Genomic DNA, 16,250 nt, shown 5'->3' with positions numbered 1-16,250 from the left:
TATCAAAGGTGGGCAGGTGAAATGTGAATCTCTCACCTCAGCACCAAGAATACCCCAAAATGACATTGTTAGGAAATTTATCTTCTGTTAAATTTGTTCACTCTGCTGTGCTCTGCTCCCTGTGGAACTCTGAGGTGACATTACAGGGGAACACGTGCAAGAAAGCCAACAACCTCAACAGCAGGAACATCTCCCAGCACCCTGGATGAGCACCTGGAGCTCGAGTTGGATTTGGGGTGCAGAGTCTCCATCACAGCTTTATATTTACACAAGAATTAATCTAAACCTTGCTTTTGCTTAGGAGTTAATTTGTCACAATTTCCCAGTTTTCCATGATATTTTGACTGCTGTTCAAGGGCAGTTTATGAAATAACTGGGGAAGGTCTTGGGCCAAGGGGTTTGTACCAGCCCGTTCCAGCTCAGCCCTGGCTGCTGTGGGGTGGGAACTGGAGTAGCTGCTGCTCCACCTGCAGAGGAATCAAAAGGTCTCTGTTTCCTGGGAGTGCTGAGCAGTGCATATTCCTCATTAATGAGCTCTTGAAATGGCATCTGATTTCTCAGTTTGCCCCCAAAGGAGTGCCCTGATCTCTCCTTACACCTTTGCAGAGCTCTGCCAGTGTCCAACCTCGTTATGGAAGGCACAAACATTTTCACACCTGACACTTCTTCCTTTGGCATTGCAGGCTCTCCTGGGAAGCTGCACCAATCTGGGACTGAATTTCACTGTGCTGCTGCCTCAGGAGCACAGAACTGAACGTTAATGCTTCAAACATTTCCCTGGGAATGCTCAAGGAGAAAGGTTTTTATTGAGTTGAAAATTTAAGTGCGTGCTTGAGTGAAGCATCGATCACACTCGGACAAGCGATTGTAAGAAATAACGTAGTTAAAAAAATTAATTCTGAAAATACTGCCAACAATTTCATGATATAGATACTTTTAATATTAAAAGTAAATTGTAAATGTGTCTTTATAAACAATATGCATAAAATAGATCTACTATACTAAGCTCTCTCTTTTTAAATGCTGTTTCACAGTAATCTCTTAGGTACGCCAAGTTTTTCCCTCTTAGAAATAGTGCAATCTGAAGAACATACATCGTGTCAGGGGATTAACAGCTGCTCTGCTCATTAATACAGGTCCTTGTAGATCTCCTGGAGCAGAGGATGGAGGCTCATGTCCGTCTCGGTTTTCTTGATGACCTGCAGGAGCTGCACGTGCTCCGTGACGATCTGCCTCAGGTCCGTCATTTTCTGCAGCAGCTTTGCAAACAGCTGCGAGGACTCGGGGTGGTTCAGCTTCAGCTGCAGCTCCAGGGCTTGCAAAAGGTTGTCCTGAATGTCTTCGATGGGCTTCACATTTAGCAACCCCGGGCGGTCTGGGGAACAAAAGGGTTGGGAGTTTATCAGCACCAAAAGATCGATTTTCTGCGTTAATTCCTTATGTGTTTATCTGCAAATTCAGATGGCATTGCTTGGGAGCTGCTTGGACATCAGGTAGTTTGTGAGGTTTCACTGGAATCTGCTCAAAGGAGTTTTAGGATTAGTTTTGGAAACATTTCCCCTAGGTGGTCTGGGCAAAAAAAAGGGTTGGGAGTTTATCAGCACCATAACATCGATTTTCTGTGTTAATTTCTTATGTGATTCTTAGCAAGCTCAGATGGCATTGCCTGGGAGCTGTCTGGCCATCAGGAGGTACTTTGTTAAGTTTCACTGGGATCTGCTCAAAGGTTTTTAGGATTAGTTTTTCCTCTAGGTGGTCTGGGCAAAAAAAAAGGGTTGGGAGTTTATCAGCACCATAAGGTTGATTTTCTGCGTTAATTTCTTATGTGATTCTTAGCAAATTCAGATGGCATTGCCTGGGAGCTCTCTGGCCATCAGAAAAGTTTGTTTGCAAAGTTTCACTGGAATCTGCTCAAAGGAGTTTTAGGATTAGTCTTAGAAACATTTCCCCTAGATGGTCTGGAGAAAAAAGGTGTTGGGAGTTTATCATCACCATAACATTGATTTTCTGCATTAATTTTTTACGTGTTTATCAGCAAATTCAGATGGCATTGCTTGGGAGATGCTTGGCCATCAGGCAGTTTGTAAGGTTTCCCTGGGATCTGCTCACAAGAGTTTTAGGATTTCGATTTAGATTCTAATTTAAAATTGGAAATATTTCCCCTAGGTGGTCTGGGGAAAAAAAAATTTGGGAGTTTATGGAGTTTATCAGCACTGTAATATTGATTTTATGCATTAATTTCTTATGTATTCCTTAGCAAATTCAGACGGCATTGCTTGGGAGCTCTCTGGCCATCAGGCAGTTTGTAAGGTTTCCCTGGGATCTGCTCAAAGGAGTTTTAGGATTTAGATTTAGATTCCAATGTTAGAATTGGAAATATTTTCCCTAGTGGTCTGGGGGAAAAAAAGGATGGGAGTTTATCAGCACCAAAACATTGATTTTCTGCATTAATTTCTTATGTGATTCTTGGCTTACAAAGGTACTTTGTAAGGGATCTGCTTGCAAAGGGTACTTTCCCTGGGATCTGCTCAAAGGAGTTTTAGGATTTAGATTTAGATTCCAATTTTAGATTGGAAACGTTTCCCCTAGCTGGTCTGGGGATAAAAAAGGGTTGGGAGTTTATCAGCATCATAGCATAAATCCCATGCGTTAATTTCTTACCCATTTCTTAGCAAATGAAGCCTTTACAGATGGCATTTCCTAAGAACTGCCTGACCATCAGCTAGTTTGTAAAATTTCACTGGGATTGCTCAGAGAGGTTTTAGCACTAGTTTTATACTCTAGGACTAGCTTTATCCACTGACACTTCTCTGGGTTTAATCTACTGCAGTGGGTTAAATGAATGGATTTTCTACAGTAAACTGGGAGTGAGTGTGGGAAAAAAAGAGTGAGATTGCTGGGGGATAAACAATCTGTATCAGGTAATTCACTTCTGGAAAATCAATATGTACTGATGGATTTGCATGTGGCTGCTGCCACTAAAAATGTTTCCTGCTAAGGTGGATGTGAACTCATCAAAATTAAAAAAAAAAAAAAAAAAGGAAAGCATAAACTCAGCTCCTGCAGATTATTTGATTCTCCAGTACTGAAAGTTAATGGAATGTTGAATGTCTAAGCAATGAAAGATACTTCACTTTAAATCTCACATATGACAATGACCACCATGAATTTGTTACTGCTAAAATACTTAATACTGGGTAACACATCCCAAATATCATAATAAATCGTGAAAATAGTCAATAATTTAAATAAAATTTGCTGTGTAGCTATGACATTATTTTCATAGCTTGATCAATGAAAAGCAGTGCCTACTGCAAGCCTTAAATCACTTCCCTGAGGCAATAATTCCATTTCAGCAAGGAGGAGAGGCTGATCTCCATTAAAAACATCCAAAATAAGCTGTTATTTCCTGTGATCTTGGTAACCTTTCTGAGCAGAGAGTTCTCCTAACTCAGCTCGAGTTGTGCTGGCAGAAAGGCAGGGAGCAAACAAAGCCCTTTATAAATACACGGCTTTACCTCATGGGGGAAAAACTGCAGTGTAAACTAAAAGGCAAAGCTGGCAGGAAAACCAGTGAGGGAGCCATGAAAACGAAGGTCACTGATCAGGAAAGGATTCTCAGCTCTCCAGGAGGGGAGCTTTAAGCAGAGTTTTTTCAAAGATAGGAATAAAAGTAATTCTGAGTGTGAACCTGGATATTTGTTTGTCAGTGTGCTCGTCTTGCAGACATAATTTATTTATCCCATCCAACTGATAACAACACAAAATCTAGTTCAGAAAGGCTGGAGTAAATATAAAAAAGGTTCATTTTTAGGAATTTTTGAGCAGTTTTTTAAGGATACCTAAAGAATTCTGGATAAGTATTAGATATTTATTTTCCGATTACCTGAATGGGCTGCAGAATTGAGTTGAAGTCTTTCTGAAAATTGCCAGATTTCAGCTTTGCAAAGCTGGTAACCATTTGGGGATGTGGTAGCTTTAAATTGCCCGGGTGTGCTGCAGCTGAGCTCTGACAGACTCAGTGGATCAGAGAGCACAAAGACGAGGCCTCGCTTTCCCCTGAGATCCAGCTCCCCCTGCCCCTGCTCCTTTGGGCTGGGAACATTTTGGGGTGTGAGCTTTTCAGGAGCCAATCCCACTTCAAATACTGGGCTTCAGAGCCCAGGAGGAATCTCCTCTGGGTCTGGGATTTATCAGGAGCCCCCTGAATTTGGGTGCCTGAGACTGCAGTGGATAAAATCCTGAAAAAACCCCACGAAAAACCCCAATCTGATGATTTTTTAATGACCCAGTGGGACTAGAGGCAGAAAAGATGACTCTGACAAAAGCCTAGGAGATCATCAGATGTTATTTTTGTATAAGGCAATTCAAGAGGAAGGAAAATTCCCATTGAAGGCAAGGGAGATTTTTCATGAATGAGAACTTCAGGATATGGGCAGTGTTTTTTGGGTGTTGACAGTTTGCTTTACTTTCTCAGTAAAAACCTCTCACAGAGGGAAATGCTGCTTCTGTTCCAAGAAACTTATCTAAATCAGGACAAAAAGGAAATAAGAGGCAAAAGCTTAAACATCCAGCTATTATGGTATATTTCAAGCTGTTAAAATGCTCTTAAATATAGATCTGCTGCAGACCAATTTGGTTCTGTACCAAAAGATGAATTTTTTGTGGTGAGGAGCTGCAGAGGGATGTTCCTTGCAGGAAAAAGAGCACCACAGTTTCCTGCTATTTATCATGTTTATTTACTCACAGTTTCTTTATGTTTTCATTCATTGTCATACAGCTGCTTCAATTGTTTTAAAAAATGTTCACAGTGACTGGGAAAGGCCAATAACCCCAAAGTTCTGAGAGCAAGCAGCACCACTTCGTGCAAATTGATATTCTACACTGTCTCAGGGGAAAGTAATTTATTTGTTTGTTCTTACTTATTAGGATGCCTTTTTCATGTCCCTAACAATAATTACAATATTTTTTACCAGGTCCTCACATATGAAGTTGCCACCTGCATGTGTTTACATTTTATAATCTTTGAATAAATGCATTTTGCTTTTAAATGCCCATTTTAAAATCTCAAAGATCTGGCTGAGTGAACACATGTGCTCCTTCTTTTTTCTTTTGCTGAGGCAGATGTGACTCAGCACTTTGAGGTTTTGTCTTCTGAGACTGTCACATGTGTTGGAGTCACCAGGAGTTTGTCAGAACAAAGAAATGCTTTGTAATCCGAGCAAGAGCTGCAGATCATCACTGCAGGCACTGAACCAGAGAGCAGGGTTTGTGTGGCACTGAAATGGGAACTGCTTCTTGGTAATAGTCAGGGATAAAAATTCAAATTTTGCTGAGCTGAGAATGCAGCAAAATTATTGAATAGTTTTATACACCAGGAGCAGGGACTTGTGGCTTAAAATTGAACGTAAAAACCACACAGGAAACAGAAAAAGTGGCTTTAGAAACATCTCTGCATTTAAATACCAGTTTGACTGCACATGGACAGGCAGGGTGTGGGTCTTTACAGGGATCCAAATATTCCTGCATCCCAACATTCCTGTATCCTAAAATTCCTGTATCCCAACATTCCTGTATCCAAATATTCCTGTATCCCAACATTCCTGCATCCAAACATTCCCGCATCCTAAAATTCCTGTATCCAAACATTCCTGTATCCAAATATTCCTGTATCCCAACATTCCTGCATCCAAACATTCCCGCATCCTAAAATTCCTGTATCCTAAAATTCCTGTATCCAAACATTCCTGTATCCAAATATTCCTGCATCCCAACATTCCTGTATCCTAAAATTCCTGTATCCCAACATTCCTGTATCCAAATATTCCTGTATCCCAACATTCCTGCATCCAAACATTCCCGCATCCTAAAATTCCTGTATCCAAACATTCCTGTGTCCAAACACTGCTGTATCCGAACATTCCTCTATCCCAACACTGCTGGATCCAAATATTCCTGTATCCTAAAATTCCTGTATCCCAACATTCCTGTATCCAAACATTCCTGTATCCGAACATTCCTCTATCCCAAAACTGCTGTATCCAAGCAGTCCTGTATCCTAAAATTCCTGTATCCAAACATTTCTGTATCCCAAAATTCCTGTATCCAAACATTCCTCCTCTATCCAACCACTGCAGAAGATAATACACAAAAATTCGAGTCCATCCATGCTGCAAAATTCCCTTTTGAGCTTTTTCTTTGTTTGATACCAGCCTGCTTGAGTGAGTTTGCCCAGGTCACAAATGTGAATTATTCCATTAAGTTTGCAAGATTATCTTTCCTGCCCAAACTGAGCCATCCAGCTCGTTCTCCCTAAACCTTCTTGTGGCACAGTTCAGTTTCAGCTCGGGTGGATGGGATTTTTTAAAGATGCTTCAGTTCTTTTCCATGTGCAGCAGAGCACTCACTACTGACTGAGGGTGAGTCTCAGTGGCACAGAAGAATAAAATATCCTAAAAGAATCCTTCCAAATCTCTCATTTAACCAAAGTGTGTCCTTTAAAGTCACCATAGCTGGACACAGATGTTGTAAGGAGGGTTTGCTGCTGCTGCTGATGGCCAAAAGCATTTCTGTTGTACAGACCAGGTGAAATCCCATGCTCACACACAGCCTGTCTGTCTGATCAGCATTAAATTCAGGATGCAAGACTTTGTTAAATTCAGAATGCAAGACTTTGTTAAATTCAGAATGCAAGACTTCGTTTGCCACTGACTCTGTTTTACAGCACCAACAGTAAGAGCAGCTCTGCAGAAATGAGTTCAGAGAAACATTTGGAATAACTGAGGCACAGAAAGGCTGCACTGAGGAACGGTAAAATCCACTGTGGGAGTATTTCCCATCTGTTGCTATTACAATTAATTTGTCAGCTCCTTATTGCTGTGATTTGGGCCTTTTGCCTTTTGAGATAACATGCACAAGCAGCTGCTTGGTTATCAAAAGGCTAAAGAGTTTTATAGGATTTGTGGCAAATTCCAAACACTTCCCAAGGAAAAGCTTTCCATGTGTGATGTTCCAGCTGGAATTATCTTTCCCTTTCCTTTCTCCCCTTCTGTTAGAGCTGCACAAGAGCCAGTCCCCCTGGAGCCAGCAGAATGAGCAAAATTTCACCAGGTAATCACAGATTCACTGACATTTAGGGCTTTTTGTGTTTCACAAAGTGGTTTTGTGTTGGAGATGTTTGTACACAGGATTTTGTAAAGGGATTTAAGCATTGCAGGGTTCCTGCAGCAATCAAGTCCTCGGGGTGCTCTGCTTTGGAAATCCTGTTCTCAGTGAAATCACCCTGCTGTATTCAAACAGTTCTTACACAAATCCAATTTTGCAAGGGTGTTGCTCTTACAGAAATCTCTGAGACAGCTGAGCAATTGGACCTAGTTTAATATCACACAAGATATTTTAACACCCAGTTCAATAGATGTCATATCTGGCTGTAAATTCCATGATAAAAGCTTTCTTTAATTGGCAACAAAGCTTAATTGTTTTCAAAACATAAACTTTTTTTTTTCAAGCATGTCACGGTTTTTGGAAAAAAATAAGTTCTGCAAAAAGATAGGGAGGTCTTTGTTGAAATTAAAGGATCTTCCTAGAAAGGACTGATTTATATTTATATGGATTTATATGTCTCTACAGATTTGTTTCAGAGTTTTGCTACAGTGACTTGATTGGAATTCATTAGTTCTTTACAAGCCTCTGTTTACAAATTATTCTGGGAAAAAAAAGAGTCATGCTGATAAATCTGGTTCTGATAAATCTGGTTCAAGCCAGTTAATTATTGTGTGTGAATCACTGTCCTCCTGCAATCTAAAACCTGACATTGGTTACATCATTCCTGTTTCCTCTGGTGGAAACCAAGCCCTGCTGAGGACAGGGCTCTGCTGAACACAAGTTCCCTTTTTGCAGCGAGGAGTGAATTTTGAGAGGCCTTTGCTCATCTGTCGCATTTCATTACACCAAACCCACAAAATATTGGCAGGTTCTGAGCAGTGCCCTGGGAGGCTTGTGCCATTTCTCCTGTTCCTCTCCTCATAAAAACCAACCAAAAATACCTCAGCAAGGTGTTTTCCTTCCTGAATGAATGCAGAGCCCTGGGGTTTGCACAAGGAAATTCCTGGGAGGAATTCTTGTTGGGAGCAGAATCAGTGGGACAAATTCTACTGTGATCCCTTATTTTTCCTGAATGAAACCCAGTGCCAGGAGGAGCTGGAGGTGAATTTAAACGCAGATATACCTCAGAGTGTCCTCCCAGCAGCAGGGCTGCTTTCAGAACAATAGCACGAGGTTGTCTCTGATTGCTGAAATGTAATTTAATAACAAAATCCTCGGCTGCTCTGCGGAGGAGCCGAATCCAGAGCATTCAGCACATTCCTGCCATGGATGTGTGCAGCTCCACCTTGGGCCAAAATACACACAAATCAGTGGGGCAAGATTTTATTTGTGCAACATCGCTGCCTTGGGAGTGTTGGCCCAAGGAGCAGAGCTTCAATGTGCCTGGAATAAATCTGGAGGTGTCTGAGTGAAATAAATCCTGGTAGGCAGCACTAATTCCCAAACCAGAGCAGTGACATCACCTCAGGAGCACAGAGCACACTGGCTGGCTGCAGAAAAGCTGAAATTCAGTGATTTTTCAGTTGAATGTGGGCAGTCTGATACCTGGGATTTCAGGTTCATGCTTTGCTCAAAGCATGATGTGTGAAGATACAGCTGAGGAAAGCTGAACAAGCACACAACACCTTTGTGTGTTTTCTTTTTTTAGTCTGTTTTCTTTTTTTAGGGGACCACAATTTTCCTGAAAAATGCATTTCCCCCTTCTTTTAAAGGCAAACAAAACCTTGCACAAATGGAAGAACCATGAAAAGCACCATAACCCTGTAAACCCAACACCACCTATGCTTTGGAATTGTTCTGGAGCCAAAGCTGTTTGTGGGCAATTATCAAGCCACACAATCTAATTGAGGGTTTAAAAAACAGAATTTTAGCTCCTGGCAGCAAAATTCCACTCTTCCTGTTTTCCAAAAGATAGCCCTGATTTTGTTTTGTGCCTAAATGAACTGATGACTCAGCAGGCATTTCCCAGCTCCATCACTAATATCAGGGTATTTCCATTTTCAGTTTCTGTCTGGAATTGAATGAAAGGTGAACAACAAAAAGAGATTTGAAAATGACTAAAAAGAGCTCTGTGTAAATGCACTCGCTCCCTGCCTGCAGTGCTGAGCACTTTGCTGTTTGGGCAGGAGTTAAAGGTGTCAATTCTATATAAATTCTCTGAAATCCCACATAAATAAGAGAGAACTTACCTCCACTTAGGATAATGACAGCTATAAATATTGCCAGGTCACTGTCATCTAATTCCAGTGCATTGAACTTCACAGCAAACTCAAACTTGGGCTCCATAAAGTCACAAAAAGGTTTCCTCAGGCTCTTCAGGAACTCCCGCGTCATGAACCCCTGTCCATCGGATATGAGAACCCCATCTTTATTCATCAGCGAGGCCAGCAGGGTGTAGATGATCTCGTGGACCCCATATTTGAGCAGAGTCACTTGGTCGTTGAGGTCGAGGTTGACGAAGCCCGGGATGTTCTTGGCGAACTCGGTGATCTCCTGCACGGCCTCCACGGAGCGGAACTGGCAGCGCTGGAAGATGCGGATGGCCACCTCCTTGTTCTCCTCCTGCAGCGGGGACACGTGCTTGCACTTGATCTGGTCTTCCCCCATCATCAAAGAGTTCATGTCATAAATAACGAAGGGCTGAAACAAAGGGAAAGTCCAGTTACTCACAAATGTCCTCCCCGAGAGCGCCGGGCTCCTGAGGAACCCCAAGAGAACTCAGCAGCAACTCCTCAGACATCTCCGAGGAGCCCATCAAGGGTTCCCAAAGAGTTTAGTTGTCCTGAAAAACCTAAAGGGTTCCCCAAAGAGTTAAATTGTCCTGAAAAACCTGTCAAGGGTGTCCAAGTAGGTAAATTGTCCTGAGGAACATAAAGGGTTCCCAAAGAGTTGAATTATCCTGAGGAACCTGTCAAGGGTTCCCCAAATTGTCCTGAGGAATGGATCAAATGTTCCCCAAAGTGTTAAATTGTCCTGAGGAACCTGTCAAGGGCTGCCCAAATAGTTAAATTGTCCTGAGGAACCTGTCAAGGGTTCCCCAAATTGTCCTGAGGAATGGATCAAATGTTTCCCAAAGTGTTAAATTGTCCTGAGGAACCTGTCAAGGGTTCCCCAAATTGTCCTGAGGAACCTAAGAGGTTCCCCAAATAGGTAAATTGTCCTGAGGAACCCATCAAGGGCTCCCCAAATTGTCCTGAGGAACCTAAAAGGTTCCCCAAATAGGTAAATTGTCCTGAAAAACCTATCAAGGGCTCCCCAAATTGGTAAATTGTCCTGAGTAACCTAAGGCTTTCTCCAAAGACTTAAATTGTCCTAAAGAACACATCAAGGGTTCCCCAAATAGTTAAATTGTCCTGAGGAATCAATCAGGGGTTCCCCAAATAGTTAAATTGTCCTGAGGAACTTTTCAAGGGTCCCCCAAATAGGTAAGTTGTCCTGAGGAATCTAAAGGGCTCCCCAAAAAGTTAAATTGACCTGAGGAACCTAAATGGTTCCCCAAATAAGTAAATTGTCCTGAGGAACCCATCAAGGGTTCCCCAAATTGTCCTGAGGAACCTAAAAGGTTTCCCAAATAGTTAAATTGTCCTGAGGAACCTAAAAGGTTTCCCAAATAGTTAAATTGTCCTGAGGAACCTGTCAAGGGCTCTCCAAATAGTTGAATTGTCCTGAGAAACTGAAAGGGTTCCCCAAATGTTTAAATTGTTCTGAGAAACCTAAAGGGTTCCCCAAATAGGTAAATTGTCCTGAAAAACCTATCAAGGGTTGCCCAAATAGTTAAATTGTCCTGAGGAACCCATCAAGGGCTCCCCAAAGAGTTAAATTGTCCTAAACCTATGAAAACAAATATCCTCACGATGTTAAAATGATTTACAAAAAGGCCAAGTAAAGGGGGGGGAAGGAGCACTATTTTAAAGTACCCAGAGTTTTGCCTTTTCCTTTGTTTGTTTGCTTTTTGCTTTATAGAATTTTCTATAATTCCAGAATTGAAAGTTTGGAATGTTGAACAAAAGGTTAAAATGATACTACTTTTACCTGAATTATACCAGCTTCTATAAAAGAGAATCTAATGAGTGGAAAGGAACCTTCTTTTTTTCCCACAAAGACAGAGAAAATTCTCATTTTGATTCCTTTATTTACTTTCATGTTCCTTTCATGTTCTATCCTAGGAAACACTGCAAGTAATATCAATTTTATGGTATTGATTAACTGATAAATGAGACTTTTGCTGTTAACTCATGTAAAAATAACAACATTAGGACATGTTTAAACCCACTCAACTTGTCTTTGGGAAAGCAAAAACAAATACCATGCTACAAACCACAATTCAGAACACAAAAATGAGGCTGACTGTGAAATAAACTCAACTGGAACAAATCAATTTTGAAAGCAGCTTAGCAAAAGTTGTGCCAGAATACTTGCATTAGGATCTGGAAACAATCTCTTCTAGAATATGCAAAAGAAGTTCCTGGGTTTAAAGAAGTGGTTATGAGAGGATTTCTCAAATTCATTTGAAGAATCTTTTCCTCAAGAAGATTAATGACTGAATAGTTCATTGCTGCACTGAACAAATCTCACTGATAGGAATAGGTTTGTTAACATACTTGATTAATTAATGAAAATACAAGGGATTATACTCCAACAATCAGACTAAAGAAATAATGTTTTAAATAGTGGATCATTTATGATTGCAGATTGTAATAGGGATGCTGATTCTCATGGTTTTATGTTTACAGCTCCACACCACGACATTCCAGGAGGGATTAAATGATTTTCCCACTTGCACTGAGGATTTCAGTGTGAAACTGAAACAACAAACACAGTGCACTGAGAAAAGCCAGGAGAGCAGGAATTGTTCAGGTAATGGCATTTTGGCAGCAGCAAAGCCATTAAATACATATCTGCACATGTGGAATAGTGGAGTAACAGAACTGCAGCAGATGCTTTCAAAATGCATATTTTGGTTCTAGTGGGCAATTTCTTCCTGTTCTTTCTTTGGGAGCACCAAGTACAAGAAAAAGTCATTATTAGTCCATGCCCACGTGCTTTAGAAAGCTGATATTACACCACTGGCCTATCCATGATAGATGAAAATCAAGAAAGAGCTCAAAATAGTCAAAGATTTTTTAATATAAGGATTAAGATGAACTTGAGAGTAGACTCTTATGTCAAATGAGCTCTGTGTACCCTGGGAGATGATAAATAACTCATTCTAGTTTTGATACACTCACTTGCATATCCAAACATTTCAAATTAATTCAGATCATACAGCAACTAAAAAATAACATGAATTTAAACTATGCCCATAGTAAACAGTTTGATGCTCCAGAGCACCAAATCCATTGATAAAAACATGAAAGTTGTAACCATTAAATCCTGAGTGTCACTCTTTCAGTGGTATCTTCAAGAAAGACTTGAAAGTTGGCAGCACTGAAAAGCTGGATTCTGTTTACTGCCTTATTGCTGTTTCTAATGTGCCAAAGTTTAAAAACTCCCAAGAAAAAAAGGAGAATTAATTGATGCAATTGTACATTTACTGGGTGAGAATTGCAGTGGTGGAACTTTCAGGCATGAACAGGTTGTACATCAGTTTCTGCAGAATAAATAAACTTAGTTAATTCACACTTTATGCTGAAAAGTTACATTGTTAGTGCCCATCACATCTTTTATGTGAGGGGTCAACCAATTTCTGGACAACATTAAAATTGTTATTTTAATTGCCTTTAAGGAAAGGAAGCCTTTTTGGGGCCTGAAGTATCTCTGAGTTCTGTGATGTCTTTGAAATTATTAAGGAAAATAAAATACACTCTCTGCTGTAATCCTGACAATAAAATTTCTGTCAATGATTCTAGAAAATGCATCACGCTAAGAGTTTTAAGTTGTGGAAAACTATTTTGTTCTTTAGGTATTAAAATACTGTTACCAACATGATCAGATATTATTTATGCTCCTCTCAATGATACAGAAGATTATTATGGATGCCAAATGAAGTTTCTAAGGCAACCCACAAATCCACTTATCCCTATTCCTTGCTTTTCCAAGATTTTCCTGTCCATTCTCCTAAAATTCCAAGTGCACCAACACAGGGCACTGATGTGACCTGAGCTAACCCAGAGAAAAGCAGGAATTCATCAGAGCTTCATAAGAACGAGCATCACATAAGAATGTGCTGGGGCTGGAATCATTTGCCACTTAGGAAAAGGGATATTCCTCAGGGAGCAGCAATTCCTGACAGCTGGAGAGCCACCTTAAACAGATAGTGTGGGAGATAACCTCTGGGCAAGGAGAGGGAAAACGGGAAGAGAGGATCAGGGAATACAAAAAGGTTAAGGTGACCTTCAAATTCTTGTCCTGGTTTCAAGTATTTTATTAGGTGAACTTGGAGTTTTTTCAAACAATGTTTACTTATCCTATCTAAAAACATTTCCTGTGTTTCAGAGACAGCTTGAAGTGTGTAACTGCCAACAGCAAAGCGGGGTTTTTTGGTGGTGTTTTTTTTTTTAGTTTCGGTGTTTTTGCGTTTTGGCTTTTTTTAAGAGCTGCGCTGTCAGCTCGGCGAATCATTTGCTCGGAAAAAAGGAAGAAGCAGAAAGAAGAGGGAACTGACTGATTTGTCTGTCGTCTTTCCTGTCAGGATGGCCCTCGCCTTGGCTTTGGTCAGAGGGAAGGACTTGATGTAGGAGTCGTAGAGGTGCTTGGCCAGCGCGCGCAGGTCGGCCGACTCGGGGTTCAGCTGCTCGATGTCGCTGGAGATCTCCGCCAGCAGCTTCTCCTTCTCCGCCTGCGGCATCCGCCCGAACCTGATGGCTGAGAGCAACACAAGGGTTACCAAACCCCGCACCCGAGGGGCTCTCCTGCCACCTCTGCACCTGCACTTGCCCCTCAAGAAGCACTTCTGAGTTTTTGTCGCCTTTCGGTGCTGAAGTTTGTGCTGAACGGGGTTAGGCAAGCAAGGAAAGAGAATTTTCTGCATTTAGGCAAAACAGCTGGGGAGCTTTAAAGAAATGTAAACAAACAAATCATCTCTGTGCCCATTATCATACCTTGCTTAGAAATGCAAACCCCCTGGTTCTACCTCCAATCTACATAAAATGCAAAGAATATTTAAGATATGAAAGTTCTGTTGGCTCGGGGTGGGAACCACCATTGAGCTTTGTATTTTTCTGGGCAAATCACCACACGGATCTGAGGTTCTTCATTTGTTTAGAAACAAAACCCTCACATGCCTTGCAGGAAGGAATTCCTAAACAGCTGAGCAGAATTGAACGCAGCAAGGGCTATAAATTGTTAACATCAGAATGAAGGAATGGGGAAGGAGGCTGTACAGGGAATAAAAAGCTGGAAAAGGCTGAGTTGTTGTATCTGCAGTATTGAAAAACCAAGGAATGGTTCTACCTCATCAGATGAGCTCAAAATTGCTCAGATCTCCTGTGCACCTCCTACTTTTCTTGTGTACTTCCTAGCCAAGATTATTTACCCATGTGGGGACTGAATGTTTCAAATGAGCCATCAAAATCAAGACTGATTTATCACATGAGATTTCAGTAAACAGAATTTATTTTGTTTTATGGAAACAAAACAGAACAAAAGAGCATCTAAACAAGAAACGGAAGGAAGAAATCAAGGTTTGCATTTTGGCCCTAGGGGGAAATAGAAATATTATGAATATTTTTCCAGTGATTAGTGTGTTCCTTGGATAAAGGAAAAGTGCTGCTAAGATCATATAGAGATGATTTTACTGGGGATGTTTATTTTGGAAACAAGCAGCCACTTTTCTACGAGTTTGCTGCAATGTGTTGATGGGCAAACAGAACATTTTTTTTTCCAAGAATAAATAATTATGCCAGAACACATCCCCCCTCTCAGTTTTTCCTATATTATATTTATTGATCAGCTGTCTTATTTCATGGCTGTAGAAACAAAGTTGTTTATTTTTATGACAGAACACTTTCAGCAACCTGGGAGTGAGACCTGCTGGATATTTCAGAATTACCTGGGTGTCCTTGATATTAAATGATGCTGAGCACCACCAGGAAATGATTCTGTTGTGGGTCTGCTCCTGAGAGCTGAGATTTGCAAAAGCAGATCCATAATCTGGAATCCCACTGGCCATTCCATCAAAAGAAAAGGTGATCAAGACTCAAATGCATTTTTAATACAACATTTCATTATAAAGTATGTTTTAAATGTAATGATTTGTTAATAACATGGATATTTGTGAATCAAGAAATCCTATCTTACAATTTCATAGGTGTAGGATTTATTTTTCCATAGAATAAACTATTCTAAATGTATTTGGAATATATTTTATTGGTGAGATATCAGATGCAGCAGATTCTGTTCAATGTTTGTGAGCATTGCAGGCAAAACTTGGGGCAAAATCAATTTTGTGGGACCAGCCTAGCAGTTTCTTTTTATAAAAATCCTTGTCCCTGTCATTTTCAAGGGGCAGAGACAAAAACCAGGGAGAGCTCAGGCAGTGAGAGGTTGATGGGAGGAATTGGGAAAGGAGGATTTTGGATGGGAGGAGGAGGAGGAGCTGATGATGATGCCACTGCCAGAGGTCAGGCTGGGATAGGAGAGCCTGGAGAGGGATCAGGAGGGCTGGGAAAAGCCTGGAGAGCTCTGGAAATCTGGCTGAGAGGATTCTCTCCCAGCTGCTCTCCCAGCAATCCCAGACTCTGCAGGTCTGGGCAGGAGCCTGCAGCTGGAGCGTGGATTTCTCTCTTTCCTTGGGCAGTTCCTCCTTTTCCTTGAATTCCAGCATTCCCCAAATGTCAGGAGCACAAAGCCAACAGTGAACACAGTCAGTCCCCCGTGCTGCATTCTGTCCTTTCTGTGAAGGACTACAATATTCATCCTCACCCCAGTTTTGCCTCTTGGAGAAGTTAAATGTAAAAAACATGATTTTTATAGACTCTTCTGTAGGGCACTGCTCTTCTGATTGTCTGGATTAATTCTGGGCATAAAGGAGACTCCCAAAAGGCCATAAATGCAGTTTGTTACATTAGAAAACACAAGGTAAAGCCAGGCTGGGTACCTGTCTGATTTTGGTGGTGGAGATGTGCCCAGATTGAGCAATCCCAATGACAAAGGCATTGCCATGTGTGCTTTTTTCCCATTCCAGTAGCTGAGCTAACACCAGCAGC

The 16,250-nt window shown here is 41.1% G+C and overlaps 1 protein-coding gene across 1 annotated transcript in view; it reads right to left on the bottom strand.

The window, feature by feature from the left end:
- Positions 1-785: 785 nt before the first annotated feature.
- PPARG (peroxisome proliferator activated receptor gamma) overlaps positions 786-16,250 on the bottom strand; it is a 58,225-nt gene continuing 42,760 nt past the window's right edge. Inside the window, exons 5-7 of the mRNA XM_064724262.1 lie at positions 13,709-13,908; positions 9,294-9,744; positions 786-1,375 (exon numbers count right to left, since the gene is read on the bottom strand). Of these exons, the coding sequence (XP_064580332.1) occupies positions 1,128-1,375; positions 9,294-9,744; positions 13,709-13,908 (899 nt within the window). The 3' untranslated portion in view covers positions 786-1,127. The remainder of the gene's footprint in view (positions 1,376-9,293; positions 9,745-13,708; positions 13,909-16,250) is intronic.

Source organism: Zonotrichia leucophrys, chromosome 12 (assembly GCF_028769735.1).
Source record: "Zonotrichia leucophrys gambelii isolate GWCS_2022_RI chromosome 12, RI_Zleu_2.0, whole genome shotgun sequence".
In the NCBI taxonomy this organism is placed as follows: domain Eukaryota; kingdom Metazoa; phylum Chordata; class Aves; order Passeriformes; family Passerellidae; genus Zonotrichia; species Zonotrichia leucophrys.
This window is presented reverse-complemented; position numbering and strand designations above follow the sequence as displayed.